At 39.8% G+C, this 14,491-nt stretch overlaps 5 protein-coding genes across 7 annotated transcripts; 3 read left to right on the top strand and 2 right to left on the bottom strand.

Annotated features, from left to right (window-relative positions):
- Window positions 1-310: 310 nt before the first annotated feature.
- On the bottom strand, window positions 311-6,622 carry mel-28. Its single transcript, NM_065586.7, has 18 exons — window positions 6,531-6,622; window positions 6,349-6,486; window positions 6,042-6,290; window positions 5,888-5,995; window positions 4,927-5,843; window positions 4,759-4,878; window positions 4,231-4,715; window positions 3,663-4,177; window positions 3,269-3,612; window positions 2,130-3,218; window positions 1,982-2,074; window positions 1,839-1,931; window positions 1,701-1,793; window positions 1,352-1,654; window positions 993-1,304; window positions 689-916; window positions 506-643; window positions 311-456 (listed from the first exon to the last, which is right to left on the bottom strand). Exons 1-18 carry the CDS (start codon window positions 6,619-6,621, stop codon window positions 418-420), a joined length of 5,355 nt encoding a protein of 1,784 aa, NP_497987.2. The 5' UTR covers window position 6,622; the 3' UTR covers window positions 311-417.
- Window positions 6,623-7,466: 844 nt separating this feature from the next.
- enu-3.2 (ENhancer of Uncoordination) lies at window positions 7,467-9,508 on the top strand. Of its 2 annotated transcripts, NM_065584.9 has the most exons (6): window positions 7,467-7,582; window positions 7,641-7,988; window positions 8,103-8,240; window positions 8,402-8,962; window positions 9,011-9,157; window positions 9,206-9,508. In NM_065584.9, exons 1-6 carry the CDS (start codon window positions 7,523-7,525, stop codon window positions 9,338-9,340), a joined length of 1,389 nt encoding a protein of 462 aa, NP_497985.1. In that variant the 5' UTR covers window positions 7,467-7,522; the 3' UTR covers window positions 9,341-9,508. The 2 variants fall into 2 exon arrangements, 1 of the variants encoding a protein (NP_497985.1); NR_149259.1 differs by having other exon boundaries at window positions 7,523-7,582; window positions 7,641-8,240; window positions 9,206-9,340.
- A 458-nt stretch (window positions 9,509-9,966) lies between these two features.
- C38D4.10 (WRKY transcription factor 14) lies at window positions 9,967-10,176 on the bottom strand (the record flags this gene model as incomplete). Its single annotated transcript, NM_001347264.3, has 1 exon — window positions 9,967-10,176. One exon carries the CDS (start codon window positions 10,174-10,176, stop codon window positions 9,967-9,969), a length of 210 nt encoding a protein of 69 aa, NP_001334200.1.
- A 538-nt stretch (window positions 10,177-10,714) lies between these two features.
- On the top strand, window positions 10,715-12,572 carry gex-5 (RING-type domain-containing protein). Its single transcript, NM_065583.5, has 8 exons — window positions 10,715-10,781; window positions 10,827-10,979; window positions 11,026-11,174; window positions 11,224-11,408; window positions 11,452-11,594; window positions 11,640-11,750; window positions 11,801-12,092; window positions 12,140-12,572. Exons 1-8 carry the CDS (start codon window positions 10,721-10,723, stop codon window positions 12,261-12,263), a joined length of 1,218 nt encoding a protein of 405 aa, NP_497984.2. The 5' UTR covers window positions 10,715-10,720; the 3' UTR covers window positions 12,264-12,572.
- Window positions 12,545-14,314, top strand: B0393.9 (the record flags this gene model as incomplete). 2 transcript variants are annotated; one of them, NM_001129202.4, is made up of 6 exons in its annotated part: window positions 12,545-12,742; window positions 12,786-12,884; window positions 12,929-13,029; window positions 13,709-13,848; window positions 13,896-14,009; window positions 14,052-14,314. In NM_001129202.4, 6 exons carry the CDS (start codon window positions 12,693-12,695, stop codon window positions 14,229-14,231), a joined length of 684 nt encoding a protein of 227 aa, NP_001122674.1. In that variant the 3' UTR covers window positions 14,232-14,314. The 2 variants fall into 2 exon arrangements, with proteins under 2 accessions (NP_001122674.1, NP_001033345.1); NM_001038256.5 differs by lacking the exon at window positions 12,545-12,742 and having other exon boundaries at window positions 12,853-12,884; window positions 14,052-14,312.
- Between the last annotated feature and the right edge of the window lie 177 nt (window positions 14,315-14,491).

Genomic DNA, 14,491 nt, shown 5'->3' with positions numbered 1-14,491 from the left:
TGCAGTGAAGAATATATTTAACAATGCCGTCTTTTTTCTACACGAAAAAACGTTTTATTGGTGCATTAAAAAACAAAATTAAATAATAATTCATCATTACCACGAGAAATTAGAAAAAATTCTGCAGAGCTTCGTTTTGGAAATTTTTTAAATGTGGTATAAACACCTGTTTCGCATGCTAGGAACAATCGTTCACATTTTCCAGTTAAAATTAAATTATCGAATTTGTTGCTTGAAATTTAAAAACTATAACGCCATCCTGAACTCTCCGTTCTATGCACCTTTATTGCTTTATTTCCAATTCAATGTTAATGCCAAACAATTTTATTGGAACTTATTTCACATGTGTCAGTTGAAGAATTTCAAATAATAAAATAAATAAGGACAAATAGTTAAAATTTGAGCTGTGTTCGACCTCTATTGTTTAGCACGGCGAGCTGAACGCAGTAGAGGAGTCTGAAAATAAAACACCTCGTTTGAGAAATCGTATTGCTGAAAATATTACCGCAGCCGTTTCTTTTCTCTCTTCTTCACCCTCTTCAATATTTTCCAGAACGGTTTTGGGCGGTCTTCCTCTTCCGCGTTTTGGAGTGGTTGGCTCTTCCACCTCTTGTTGTACATCAATAGATGATGCTCGAGATCTCTGAAAATAATAATTTTGAAAAAAAATTATGTTTTGGGATCATACCGTCACACTTCTAGACTGTTTACTGGTACCAGCTTCATTAACCGCGGCATTTTTCTTTTTTGGGGTCTTCTGCTTGCTATCATCATCGATCGATTCGGAATTTGCTCTGGATCTAGCCGTTCGTTTGGAAGACCGTGTAGGTGTGGCTGGTTGTTCGATATCTGGAGAGGATGAACGATCTTCTTCATCTTCTTGATTTTCGAATATCGATTTAGGCTTGGTGCCACGCTGAAACGAAAACAAATCAATTTACAATTTATGAATACAACATTTTTAATTCAAAAAAATAATTAAAAATGCTTACAGCTTTACTTCCAACTTTAGGAGATCCTGCATCCTTTTTGGCGGGTCTTCCTCTTTTTGGCGTCGTCGGTGCCGATTTGTCGTCCTGATTAAAGTCGATCGTTTCCGAATTGCCCCTCTTTCTAGAAGTTGTACGTTTGGTAGAAGCAAGTGCAGATGACGATGGGTCAACAGTTGTATTTTTGACAGATGCAGAGCGAGTGCTTCTTGATGCAGGCCGTTCCTCCTCCGCTTCTTCTTCTTCTTCTTCTTGAACTTCCATTGTAACCTCTAGCGGGGATGGCATCTTTTGGATGATCGATTTTTTACCGCGCTGAAAATGTTCGAATAGTTGTATGATTAAACGATTAAACAACGTACAGTTACACTTCCAGCTCTACTAGAAGATGTACTAGCTGCAGCCTTTTTCGTGGGAGTTCTTCCGGTTTTTGGTGTCGATCTTCCATCATCTTCAGACGACTGCTTGCTAACAACCTCAGAAGTTGCCCGAGTCCGACGCCGAGTTGTCATCGCAACCGACGTCTCATCTGGTTCGGCAACAGTATCATTCCTAAGCGATGTGGAGCGAGTTCTTCGTGACGCTGAACGACTTGGAATTTCAGACTCCAAAACAGATTTATTTGCTGCCACTGTCTTCTGGGCTGATGCGGATCGAGTATTTCTCTGGAAATATTGAACTAAATTTTTAAAGAAATCACGAGAGACTTACTGATGGAGGTCTATCTTCCTCGATGAGTTCCTCTGGCTTCTGGTCTTTTACCTTTGATGAAGATTTTTGAACAGATGCCGACCGCGTATTTCTCTAGAAAAATACACATATAAATTTCAAATTTTAAAAACAACTCACGGATGGTGGTCTATCTTCTTCCGTGACTTCTCCTGATTCCGAAGTTTTCTCTTGGTTAGATGATTTTTGAACAGACGCAGAACGAGTGTTTCTCTGAAAACATAAATTTTATTTCTGTCTGTCAAATTGATGACGAAACTGACAGATGGAGGTCTTTCTTCCTCGACAAGTTCTTTCGGATCCCGGTCTTCCACTTGTGAAGTAGACTTCTGGACAGATGATGAGCGAGTGTTTCTCTGAAATATACAATTATTGCCGTTTTTCCTCAAATTTTATTTTATGGTATCTTACAGATGGTGGTCTATCTTCCTCAACAGCTTGTTCTTGAACTTTATCCGCGGTATCTTCATCACCTGTCGGAACTATGTCAGGCTCTTCCTGTAACTCTTCCTGCAGTTTAATAGACGATTCGAGAGATTCGTTTTGAGGCTCTTCCGGAATCACTGGCTGCATAACTTCAGGTTCTGGCTCTTCCTGTCGTTTTTCAGTTTTTTCAGGTTCTTTCGCATCTTGCTGAACTTCTTCAGATTCAACTACCTCTTCTTCATTCACTTCTTCAGATTTACTCTCCAAATCATCGGCTACATCAATCGTTGGTACAGCTTCACAATCCTCATCCATTTGAACCTCGAAAGATCTTTGAACTCCATCCCATATATCTTCATCTTCACCTTCCTCCTCAAGAATACCCGTTTTATCGGTTTGTAAATGACTCAAATATGTCTCATCGGTTGGTGGCATGACGTCATCATCTCGTACTTCAAACGTATCTTCCATGGGAGGAGTTTCCGAACCATTTTCTGTATTTGCAGCTTCTGGAGCAGATGTATCTTCGAGAACCTCGAAATCGTCTTGGTTTTCGAAAGTTTTCTCACTTTCAATGCATTCATCGTTTTCTTGTTCTTGATCTTTTACTTCTTCCATCTCATCCACTACATTTTTCTCTGAATCCTTCTCCTCGTCATGTTTTCCCATAGACCGTGATTTTCTAATAGTCATGGTTTCCTCTTCTTCATCTTCAAGAATTGCAAAGTTCAATGCAAGGCCTTTCCGACCATTGTCTTCAATACTCTCGTCAGCACCTCTTGGAACGTCAGCACGGAATCGGATACGGCCTCGACTAGCCGATTGGCCACCTTTAGCTGTTTTCAGAATACTGTTGTGAGCAGAGACTGGCGGCGGTCTGTTTCCAGCGGGCGATAGAAATCCATCTTGAACATTTTCCTCCTCATTATGTCGCTTGTAATACCGTGCCGGTGTTGCAATCATCATATTGATTTCTGCATTTTGGTGAGAATCCGGACTTGTGATACTGTTGATACTCGAATTGTTGGCAACAGATTCGACGGCACTCTTCCACTGTTGAATTCTCTTCGCGGTCTGTAAATTTCAGAATCTTGGTTTGTACTATTTAACTGCAATAATCTTACAGGTGGCACATATTGTGATGACGAAACACTACTCTCATCGTCTTCACCAAACTGACTTGATTTCCGCTTTCTTTCTGTTTTGTCATTGACAGAAGCGAAAACTTCAGGCATATCTTCGTCGTCGTTTTGCACCTTTCTCTCAAACATTTTCTTAACTGAAATTTCGATTTCCTGTTCTTTCGCAGTCTTCTGACGACCTCTTCCATCCTTCTTGATCATTCCTGGCAGGAAAGCCGATAGCAATTTGTTGGAACTAATCGCTTCTGATGACATTGCTTCAAACTTTTCGTTTTCAAAGAGAAACATTTGGTAGAGAATCTCAGATTCCGGATCGAGAACTGGCACTGGAAATTAAAAAAAATTAATTGGAAATGAGACTGAAAATCTATCTCACATCTAACTTTTCCACCTTCCATTTGCATTTTCATTCGTTGTTCAAATCGCTGTAAATCGTGTTTTCCGATTGTCACTGTCATCGGAGCATCTTTTCCCCACAATTTCTCATAACTAATCTCGTCATCTTTCATTGAGAATACTTTCTCTCCAAGTGCTCTCATATCATCCGATGTCTTGCTGCTTGTTAAAGCCTTCTTTCCTTGGTCCAGAATGTAATAAATTTTCTCCAAGTTAACGTTAAGCATTTGATTTGTCATGATTTTGATAGTTTCAAGTGCCAATTGTTTTTCGCTGTGTTCAGAATCTTCAGGAGATGTGGAAATCCAATCAATGACATATTGGACAACGAGTTCTCGTTTAATACTCTCAGAAATCGAAACATTCAGCAGGCATTCCAGCAAATCGAGAGGTGTTGGCGGATACCATTCGTCATGTGGAATATCGTTCCAGAATTGAGCATTTGGAGCTTGACGATTCATTTTTCGAACGACTGATTGAACGGGTAGAGATGATCTGAATAATTTAATCGTATAACTTTTTCTTAAAAAGGATTTTTCTAAACTCACGAGTTCTTTCTCGCCATATTTTTTCTCTTTGAATGTAAATCCTTCATTCTTTGCTGTCTGATCGGGTCTACAGGAATGATGGCAAAATTGATGAATTGGCTGGTAAGTTTCGTATGGTTTCTCATACATATCACAGAATGGGCCAAATTGCGAAGTCGATCATCTTTTAACGCTTTTGAACAGGCTTTCAGATATTCGTAAACAACTCGGAAAAGCTTGATTCCCTGTGCAATAGATTCTTCTGCTAGTGGAGAGAGAGCAAGTGATCTTCCCTGGAAGAGTGAAACCATCTTGTCAGAAATAGTTCTCTTGTAGTCAACAGCTTCGTGAAGTGCCCATTCTGCTAATTCCCGTTTTAGCGTGTCACTAATGTCAGGACGAGATGCCAATTGACAAAACTCTTCAATTTTTCCGTAGTAGACGATAACGTTGAGAAGAACCTTTTGATCAGACGATAATTGAAGTTCGTTTATTTCTGCGGCGCTCTGAAAACAATTTCATCAATTTAACTTTAAAAAATAAGCTCACCGAATTGGGAGATCCAGACAGAATATTTTTTCTCACTAAACCAGCTGCCATAACAACGCTGGAAATCATTTCGGGATTCCTGATGAGAGCAGGCAGTTTGACGGCGCATTTGTTCAAAATCTGAAAAAAAAACCGGAATAAAAACAATCTCAATGCCGATAAATTTACCGTGTCCTGGATGTTCTGGATCTTCATCCAGTCAATTCTGGTATTCTTGGCAACAAAAACCCTTTCGAAGCTTAATGCTGACGGATAAAACAGTTGATCTGCGTCTGAAACCATGCTAGAGAAGCTGGATACATCAGTGGCCTCATTTGTAAGAATTCCGATGTCATTTACATCTTCTGATCGGATGTTAGACTTTATAGTTGATAAGAATGCACATTGCTTGAGAACAGTTCCATCTGTAGATACTCGACCGGGAACTCTTTTGTAGTACCATGAATCTATATCAAAAATAGCTGCTTCCACAATGTATTCTGGTTCAGCATTCGGGTCTTCTGTGCCGATCACCATCTTCTTTCGTTCGTATGCCAAAAGAACAGAGTTTCGATTAGAAGTTGATCCGAATGTCTGAGAAACATTGTGCATCGAATCTTCCGTTCCTCGCTTTCTTGTGAGCATCATATGATCTCTTTCAGTAACAATAGGATTCACAGCCAACCATCTTTCTCCGAACAAAATCTTATGTTCTAGACAAACACTGAATGATGGACGGTCGTACTTTTCTTCTCCATCAACATCCTCGAGAGTTTTGAAAGATCCACGCCAAAGTTGAATCATGATTGGATGACGAGGTGAACAATCAACAGTGGCGATGAAATACTCAAATTTGTCGGGATCATCTTCTGGTTCTAATGGAGCAATTTTTCTGACAAGTCGTTCGTGTCTCAATTCCAAAAGCATCATCTGATTTGAAGGATTCAATGAAGCTGCCAGAATGCCTCCCATCGATAAACCGACAAGAAGAGTTCGACTTCTTGGCATCAACGATAACGCTGAGATATACACGGCGGCGGTTGGGTATTCACGATATGCTCCATCGTCCAAAGTGTACTGAAGAACTGAACCGCTGACGTAAGCATCTGAAACACACTAATCAAATTTGTTTAATCTTCGGGAAACTTACTCATTAGGTTGATCAAATACTTTTTCTCACTGTGAACTGTGATGACAGGACTTGACGGCGTCTCAACAGCAACTAAACGAGCTAAGTAGCATTGTGTCTCCTTGCAACCTGGAATGTAAATTTGCAAAGTTTTCATTCAAATTTGATTTATTACCAATTGCCACAATATGCTGCCACGTCATCAGTCGATGATAGAGCTTTAAAACTGTTCTCTGTGTTTCATCAGCCATGTCGGCAGACGAAAAAAGCGTCTTCACAACTGTAATTTTCGATGGAACTTCCAGTGAGTGTGTGATTGTCATGGCTGGTGAATCCGGATCAACTGCCAATGCAAGAACAAAGTGCTCGGCACCGCACGACTGACGAGGATCTTCAACACCAACAAGAATTCCGAGCTTTCCTTCTGTAAATAAAATATTTTGAAATCAATAAAGAAAATATGATAGTAATAAAAAACTTACCTTCTGTTGGAAAATAGTCCGCATCGATCAAAGCACATCCTTCAGGGAAAACGAACGAGTGAGTTACGCGTTCCCATTCGATATCGAATATTTGACACGTATTCTTTTTAAAATTCACAATGTAGGGAAGTTGACGACCTGAATGAATAGAATAATGTTGAATCGATAGAAATATGAAATACCAATTGAATCCTTCAAAATAATTTGCTTTTCTCCCCTCCAACACTCGTATCCTTGATATGATTTGAAAATGGACGAATTTTCATTATCCATTCTGAAAAAAAATAAACCTTTGCACATCGCAGCTAATAAATAACATTTAAAGAAGTGAGACAAAGAAATTATCAATTAAAATAAGTGGTTTTAGAAGTGCGTAGCTTAAAATAAGGGCTCGTCCGACTACATTCAAACGACCGGGAAAATTTGTTTTCACCAATACGCAAACACCGCAACGGAAACATACGGACTGCGAAAACAAGCGAAAATGGAAAATGCTTGCAAAGGTTAGAAGACGCAACGAAGAATGTAGAAATTGAATGGAATTCTTAAATGAAAAAAATCAATTTGAATGATTTAAATTGGAATATAATCCATATTACATCATTATCTTAAGAGAAGCACATACTTAAAATGACGTAAACCAACTTTTTAGCATTTTCAAATGACTTCTAAAAAATTAATGGAAACCCTTAAGAAACATACATTTTTTGGAGCAACGAGCGTAAAGACTGTTTTACTCAAGAAATGATAAAATGATAGGCGCATCGCGAAACCTTGTATTTTTTGAAGAAAAACCTTGTTTATTGAGTGAATAAAATTTGACTAATTGTAAAGGAACTTTTTACGAGAAATTCTTCGAAAACAAAATTAACCATCCGCGAAAAAAAAACAAACAAAAAGGAACCCAAAACAGGATGCAGGGGCGGGACCTATTCGCAGCCACCGCACACTTTTTTCGCAAGCCTCGCACGTTTTTTCTTTTGAAAAATGCAACAATATCATGGAAAAACGTGCGAGGCTTGCGAAAAAAGTGTGCGGTGGTTGCGAAATAGGCCCCGCCCCTACTCACGCGTGGCCACGTGGCACACGGCACACGTAGCGATTGAAATAAACAAATTATAACTTAAATTAGTTTGTGAAATCGGTTTCTCTCCGACACACGCGTCACTCAAAAATGCGTATTTTGCGTATTTTGTTTTCATTGGTAATCTTCGGATTAATAGTTCATGTATTGGTGAGTTGCCTAGACATCCTTCGATTTTTCTAGACCATAATGTTTCACCATTTTTCAGCCAACAACCACCACACCAAATGTGCCTGTTTCCGCCGCTACGAACACTTCAAACGTGACCGCTCCTGCCGGCAATTCGGCAAAAAGTCCTAATGCGACCGCTCCTGCCGGCAATCCGACGAAAAATGTAAACGTGACCGCTCCTGCCGCCAATACGACGCAGCTTGCTCTTGTGAGCTCGGCGAGCCCTCAAACCTGCAAAAATGGAAACGGCACACACTGCCCGTCATGTGCATACACGATCAATGTTCACAAGGACACGCCGAAGTACATCGGATATGGCATCCTGATCGCCTTCGTCATTTTCCACATTTTTTTGTATTTCTACCTCGAGGATCAGAAGGCGAGGGTAAGTGAAATTTTGCCAGTGGCCTAGCTTTTTATTGATTTAAGTTATATTTAATGAAAAGCGAATTGCGTACTACACGTGGACAACTTTCAACATACGAAACCTTCTTTTCAGGAGCAGAAGAAATATTTTGAGGAGCTCATCGCTGAGCAGATGGCGGCTAGGAAGCGAGAAGAACAAGACGATCAGCAGCACGAGGATGAGGAGAAGGAACGCCGAGAGCGGTTGGCTTATGGAATTGCCGCGAATCCGGTACGTTTTATTATCGATTTTTTTGCAACGTGGCCTAGAAAAAGCGAGAGCTCGGCCAAGATCTTTGAAGGTGGCCGAGTTTTCGCATTTCGCGGCCACGACGTAAAAACGGAATTATTAGCATTGAAAGAGAATTGAAAAAACGCAGTTTTAAATTTCAGTATGTGGTAGCAGAGAGCAAGACTCCCAATGGAAACGTCACAAAAGTGATGGAGAAACGACGATCCGCGGTGGCCCCGCCCATCACACCAGCCCTCGGAGCAGGCTCGACCAACGGACCATACGAGAGTCGGACCAAGACCGCTCAAAAGGAAGAAGCAATGAGCTGTCACTTGCAAGTGATCGCCGACAATTGGGGACGTGGAAAGGAGCTCATTTCGCTCATCAATGATTTGGATCTCCCTGCGCCGCTGGTGACGACAGAGGAAAAGGCGCGGTACGCTTTGGAGCTCGTGCAACATCATGTGGAGAAAATGACCGAGCAGAAGGTTTTCCTGCACGGATATCTTGATGATGGACCGCCGTTCGTTTGCTCATCGGAGACCTTGGCGAAGGAGATCTTCAGCGATGCCCGTCTTGAGCTGAAGCTTGAATTGACGTCGCCGGTGCACATGAAGATGGACGTGTTCTCTGTGAAATTGGAGCCACAACAGAAGACAGTGCTGCCAGAACCCACCAAGGAAACGCCGAAAACCGACGCTCTCCTCACACCGGGATCTCATGTAAGTCTAAAGGCACACGCTGGGTCTCACAACGATTTTTGTTTTCAGATTAAGGGAAGATCAATGGCGGCTGAATCGTCGAAGCGCAAAGCCCCGAAGGTGTCCACTGATTTGACGAACTTGGTCCCACTGCTCCAACAAGCTCAGATGCTTCCAGTCACCGAAAAGGCAACCAAGGAGAAGCTCCAGACTCCGGTTAGCTTAAATCTCATGATCTTTTTATCTAAAATTTCAAATTTTCAGAAGCAATCGCCAATGCCAGGCACCCCGGAAAATACGTCGCTCCCACCGTCCTTGATTAAGAAGAAGAAGAAGGAGTGGACATCGGAACAAGCAGCGCCGGAAGCGGTCGTCACTGTGGACAAGCCACGCGATTGAAGTTCTTCTGAGCCCCCGACCGCCTCTCAACTCCTCTCAACGTTCCCCACAATTGTATTATTTATGACCTCGTATAGTCCCATTCATTTTTCAAACTCCCCGTCCGTATTTATTTCCCCACACAATTTCACTTTTATTACTTTTCTCTGACAATAAATTTTTTTTTGTCAAATTTTGTTCCTCTTTCGACATCAAGGAACTTTCAGTTTAATGATTTAGTGGATTTAGTGGGTTACTGTAGCTCTTAAAGGCGCACTCATTTTTTTACGGGCGAAATTCAGGTGTTTCTAGGAAGTCTGTTGCCATCATATTTTATCAGATTTTTTTGACCGAAAAATTTGTTAGTCGATGCACCATGAGTTTTGTTCTCGATGTTCTTCATTTTTGTGGGATTTTCTGCAAATGCAGAAAATTTGTCGATGCACCATGAGTTATTCTTCTGAATTTTCGTCGTTTTGAAGGTTTTTTCGATGCACCGTGAGCTTCTCAGTGTTTCTAACATATTTTTTATATATATATATTTCTAAAGAGAGTTTTGTTGTACTATCCATTATATAAAGATAATGTTCAAACTTTATATAAATCGGATTTTCGAAAAAAAAAAGAAACAGCGGAGATCAAATAATTTATGAGTTTCTTGGGAACAAGAGACTGTCATCATCGTCTGGTACAGTGTCGACAACGATCGGACACGGTGGCGGGCTATTCGAATTGTCATCGAAAACGGAGAGGATGGCCGCCTCGTGAACTTCTCCATCGCCAGAGTCTTCAAGGAAATCCTGTGGGAAGCTGGAAAGCAGATCTCCATTGGCCGCCATGTGCATATCATTGAGCATATCGGCCGCGGTTTGCTGAAACTGAAGAATGGTTTAAGGAAGCCACGTGGAGTCATACAGTCCCTTTTCGCTTTGATCTACGAAAAATGCGGGAGAAGAGACGCAGACATCTTATCTGATTTTGCATGATTAAGAGCGTTCTGACGTCACAATTTTTCTGGGAAAAAATTCCCGCATTTTTTGTAGATCAAACTGCAATGAGACTTTCTGACACCACATGAGGAAGGCTATTTTTTAGCAAGACCATGCCGCAATTGCAAAAAAAGCGTGCCAGGGTTGCATATTTTTGAAATTAATACGGTTTCAAGGTACATTGACTTTTTTATGTACAAGATCTCGCCGCGAAGACCGTAACTTTTAGTTTTAAAAGTCAACATTCAAAAGTTTTATGTTATGTGCCGGCACAATTTTTTACAATTTTTGTCGTTTTGAACGTAGTCTGCTACCAGATTTTAAAAGTTTTTCGTACGGCTTGGTATTTTTTATTTATTTTTTGTCTTTTTCAACACATATATTTAGTGAACTATTATGTTTTCAGCAGAATATGATGCTCGCTCCGCAACTTTTCCGCGATATTGTCAGGCCGTGCCCTGGGTGCGAGACACGTTAGTTCAGAAATTGTTGTACCTTCTAATGAAGATGGAATTCAGAATACGATGTACGCCTTCATGCTCCACATGTTCTCCCCTGTTCTCATACATTCTGCCTCATGTGCCTGTCGAAGCATGATCAACGAAAGAAAAGGCATTGTCTGATCTGCAAGACAAAATATTCAAAGTTTGCCCCCAATCTGGCACTAATGGGTAAATTAAAAATAAAAAAGATTTTAGTGGTGCCAATATTATTCAGAAGTATTCCAAAGAATTGATGAACGACGTCTATTCCTGGAATCTGAAACGAGACAATGCGATGAATGTAACAACCGAGTGGCCAGAAGTATGCTGCGACAGTGTGAAACTTGCGAAAGGCAGTTTATTACGAGAACAGAATACAAACTGGTAAATCTTGATTTATTTTAATTTATCCATACAATGTTACTACTTTTAGGAGTGTATTGTATGCTTGGAATGCTGCGTGAGCTCGCATAACGGACACAAACTAAATCACTTCAGCCCTGCCTCTTCCCCGTCAATCGAATCGTCACCAATTGTTCATCACAGAGCTCGTCAACTATCAACATCATCCACAGTCTCCGTCCACTTCAGACATCCATCAACTGTCACAGGAAGATTGTGAGCTGAGGAAATATTCGAAAATTTTTAATTCTAATTTCAGACCCACCAAAGGCATCATCAATACCATCAAAAGTTGGTCATTTCGATCATCGAGCAATGAACTGTCATTTGTGATCAATACGCCGTCCAAATTGGCATTCAGTGAAGAAGATATTGTGATGCAGTGTCAATCACCTTTTTATGGTAATCATCTAGAAGATTTAATTTTTGACCTAAAATAATTTTCAGAGGAGGAACATCAAATGAAACAGCAAGAACGACACAGCCAACACTCTTCATCCCGATATATTTGTTATGATGCGAGCAAATCGGACAACGTCTCAATGGACAGTGTTTTTGGTGAGATTTGATGAAGAAATAAAATATATAAGAGATTTTATCTATTACAGTTGAATCTCCACATTCTCTTCCAACCAATGTGGCACCCCGGATCCCACCATCGTCACGCTCTTCATTCACTCAACACAGCAATGATTCTGGAGTCGTATTGTCAACGCCGCCAACATCTTCCTCTGCAAAAACAGCTGGCCTTTCACCCACTCACAACTTTTCTCGATCATCTACATCACTTCGTATTCCCACGCCGACAACGAAGATTCAGAAGATTCAGAACTTCTTTGAAACAACGCGTGCTCCACGGATCAGCCGAATTCGAATGGGCGTCACGGATCTTGTGAACACGTATGTGGCTTTTCTTGTTCGATTGTATAACAACTGTGTTTTTCCAGGCCCCGCCGACCTATGCCACATCCCCTGTTCACATCAACACCAAACAATTTGAATGCTGCTCGGTCGGAGAATTCGGTGTTTCCACCGACACCCACAAATCGCCAACAACGGCAATACATTTAAATTATTGCTCTATATTTGTTGTTTTTATTTGAAGACTATCATTTTCACAAATTATATCTATATGGAATTTATTTATTTGTATTAGCTTGTTTTATGCCTTTTCTTCAATTTCAATCCTTCATTTTGACCTCATTTTACCTTCCAGAACTCTTCATATTACTCCCAATGATATCTTTTCCTATATTTGTTTTATTATTTCGATCTTTCATTCGCTTTCTCCCACATATTGTCGGTCTTACACCGATCTCGAATAGAATAGAAATAAATCAATCGAAAAATTGTTTAGTTCTGCCACGGCATTTTCAGTGGAGATTCCACTTATCGAGAGGCGAGAAAGAAGGAAAATTGTAAACAGAAAATAGAAAAAAGTTTCGATTTTCTTTTTCTCTCTGTTTATCACAAGGGGAAGTTTTATCAATATCAATCGGAATGAGACGTCTTTTTATTCTTTTAGTCTCCACTATAGTAATAATTGATAAGTATGCCTTGATTAATATTTCATTGGCAATTTTGAACATTCAGATGCTCCTCGAGCTCGTGTAAAACAGTCATTTGTCCCAAACAGCCTGGAAAACTAATATCATGTGATATGTGTCATACTTGTTTGGACAGCGGATCCAGGTAATTTTTAAGATATTAATCTTCAATAAGAAGACAATTTCCAGATTCTGTTACACTTCTGATCATAAAAACTGCCAATGTGCAACAATAGTTCCCCAAAATTGTGGTTCTGGACAATTGAACTATACATTTTGCCACCTGTTAGGTTGGTTTGTTTCAATGTTTGATGCAAAAGGAGCCAAGTTCTGGGCGGGGCATACTAGAGAGTTTTTCAAGTGGATTTTTAACTTTAGAAACTTTTAAGTCTTCAGAGGCTCCTGAACTATCGAGGTTCATTTTGAAACATCTCCAAAAAACTAAACTCCGTCCAAAACCAATTTTTCTCATTAAATTTTTATTATCTTAAAATACTATGAAATATTACAAAAAAGTTTGCGATTGTTGCTATAAATATGGTATCCGGTCTCGAAACGACAAATGTTTGGCAAATTCAGAAAAGGGTGCGCCTTTCAAGAGTACTGTAGTTTCAATCTTCCGTTGCGTGCAGAATTTTGATAAACCTGTCAACTTTTAGATGAAAATGTGTTTTATTGAATATTTTTTTACTAATGAATTACAACAAATAGTGAAGAAAACTATGAAAATTCGATGAAAATTTTGAAGCAATGAGAGGTTGAAATTACAGTAATCTTTAAAGGGACACTCCTTCCTGCATTCAACAAAAAAATAGTCGTGTCGAGACACGCTACCATATTTTTGGTGCAATAATTGCAAAATTTCGCATCTTTTTAGCAGAACCTTTAAAAATAATATTGTGTTACACTGTAGAAGATTCCATTTTAAAAACTAGATTAGGTATACAATTTTTAGTTTATCCTTTTCAGATGACGTACTTCTGCCACCTCCTGAAATAGTTGTTCACGATGAGCATTCAGTGTCTGCAGTTGTACCTAGATTCTTCCAAGAAGCACCATTTGATTCCATGAAACCTTCGTTTCTCTACCTGTTGGCTTTATTCACAAAAGTGAGTTTTGCGGAAAGTTCAAATTTCCAGATCCCAGATAATTATAGAATGGATCCGATTGTACATCATTCGGCGAAATCGAAGCGTATCACAGAAACCAAGACAAATGCCTTCTCAGAATTCGAGTTCAAATGCCTAAAATTGATTACACCGGCACTGAGGTTTTTTTCTTCTTAAATTCCTTTAACTCCAAAAGTTTCCAGAACTACTACTACGACGATCGATCTCCACTTGAATCACAATTCTCTCGGGAACTATTTGGCGGAGCTCAAAATGTAACATTTTGGAACGAAGTGACAATTCGAAGAGATGAAAAATTGAACAATGGCTCACTAGCCTTCGCTACAGTATTGAAATCTGCTCGTGTTGAATATGAATTGTAATTAATTGAATAATGATAATTTAAAAAAAACAAAAACACAATTATTTTCATACAGTTTATTGGCTATAAAAGTTCAACTAATTTCGTTCTTTCCTTCTTATTTGGCTGAAAAATATGCAGATGTGGCACTTCCTCCAGCCCGATTTTTGTGTAGGCATATCTTCAAGGCAAGCAGGCAGGATTTGTGCATCCATCCAGGAGGCTTAAAATACGGAAAACTACAAGAATTTTTTTCGAACAAAAAAACCAACTTTTCTCTTT

The sequence above is a fragment of the Caenorhabditis elegans genome, chromosome III (assembly GCF_000002985.6).
Source record: "Caenorhabditis elegans chromosome III".
NCBI lineage: Eukaryota > Metazoa > Nematoda > Chromadorea > Rhabditida > Rhabditidae > Caenorhabditis > Caenorhabditis elegans.
This window is presented reverse-complemented; position numbering and strand designations above follow the sequence as displayed.

Excerpts from the sequence above, each read along its gene's own strand:
- gex-5 (NM_065583.5), top strand. The coding sequence starts at position 10,721 with ATGATGCTCGCTCCGCAACTTTTCCGCGATATTGTCAGGCCGTGCCCT. Across the intron at positions 11,175-11,223 it reads CGAGAACAGAATACAAACTG|GAGTGTATTGTATGCTTGGA; the intron begins GTAAATCTTGAT and ends TACTACTTTTAG. Across the intron at positions 11,751-11,800 it reads CTCAATGGACAGTGTTTTTG|TTGAATCTCCACATTCTCTT; the intron begins GTGAGATTTGAT and ends TATCTATTACAG.
- mel-28 (NM_065586.7), bottom strand. The coding sequence starts at position 6,621 with ATGGATAATGAAAATTCGTCCATTTTCAAATCATATCAAGGATACGAG. Across the intron at positions 6,291-6,348 it reads GGACTATTTTCCAACAGAAG|AAGGAAAGCTCGGAATTCTT; the intron begins GTAAGTTTTTTA and ends TTTTATTTACAG. Across the intron at positions 2,075-2,129 it reads AGGAAGATAGACCACCATCT|AGAAACACTCGCTCATCATC; the intron begins GTAAGATACCAT and ends TGTATATTTCAG.
- enu-3.2 (NM_065584.9), top strand. The coding sequence starts at position 7,523 with ATGCGTATTTTGCGTATTTTGTTTTCATTGGTAATCTTCGGATTAATA. Across the intron at positions 7,989-8,102 it reads TCGAGGATCAGAAGGCGAGG|GAGCAGAAGAAATATTTTGA; the intron begins GTAAGTGAAATT and ends CCTTCTTTTCAG. Across the intron at positions 8,963-9,010 it reads TCCTCACACCGGGATCTCAT|ATTAAGGGAAGATCAATGGC; the intron begins GTAAGTCTAAAG and ends TTTTGTTTTCAG.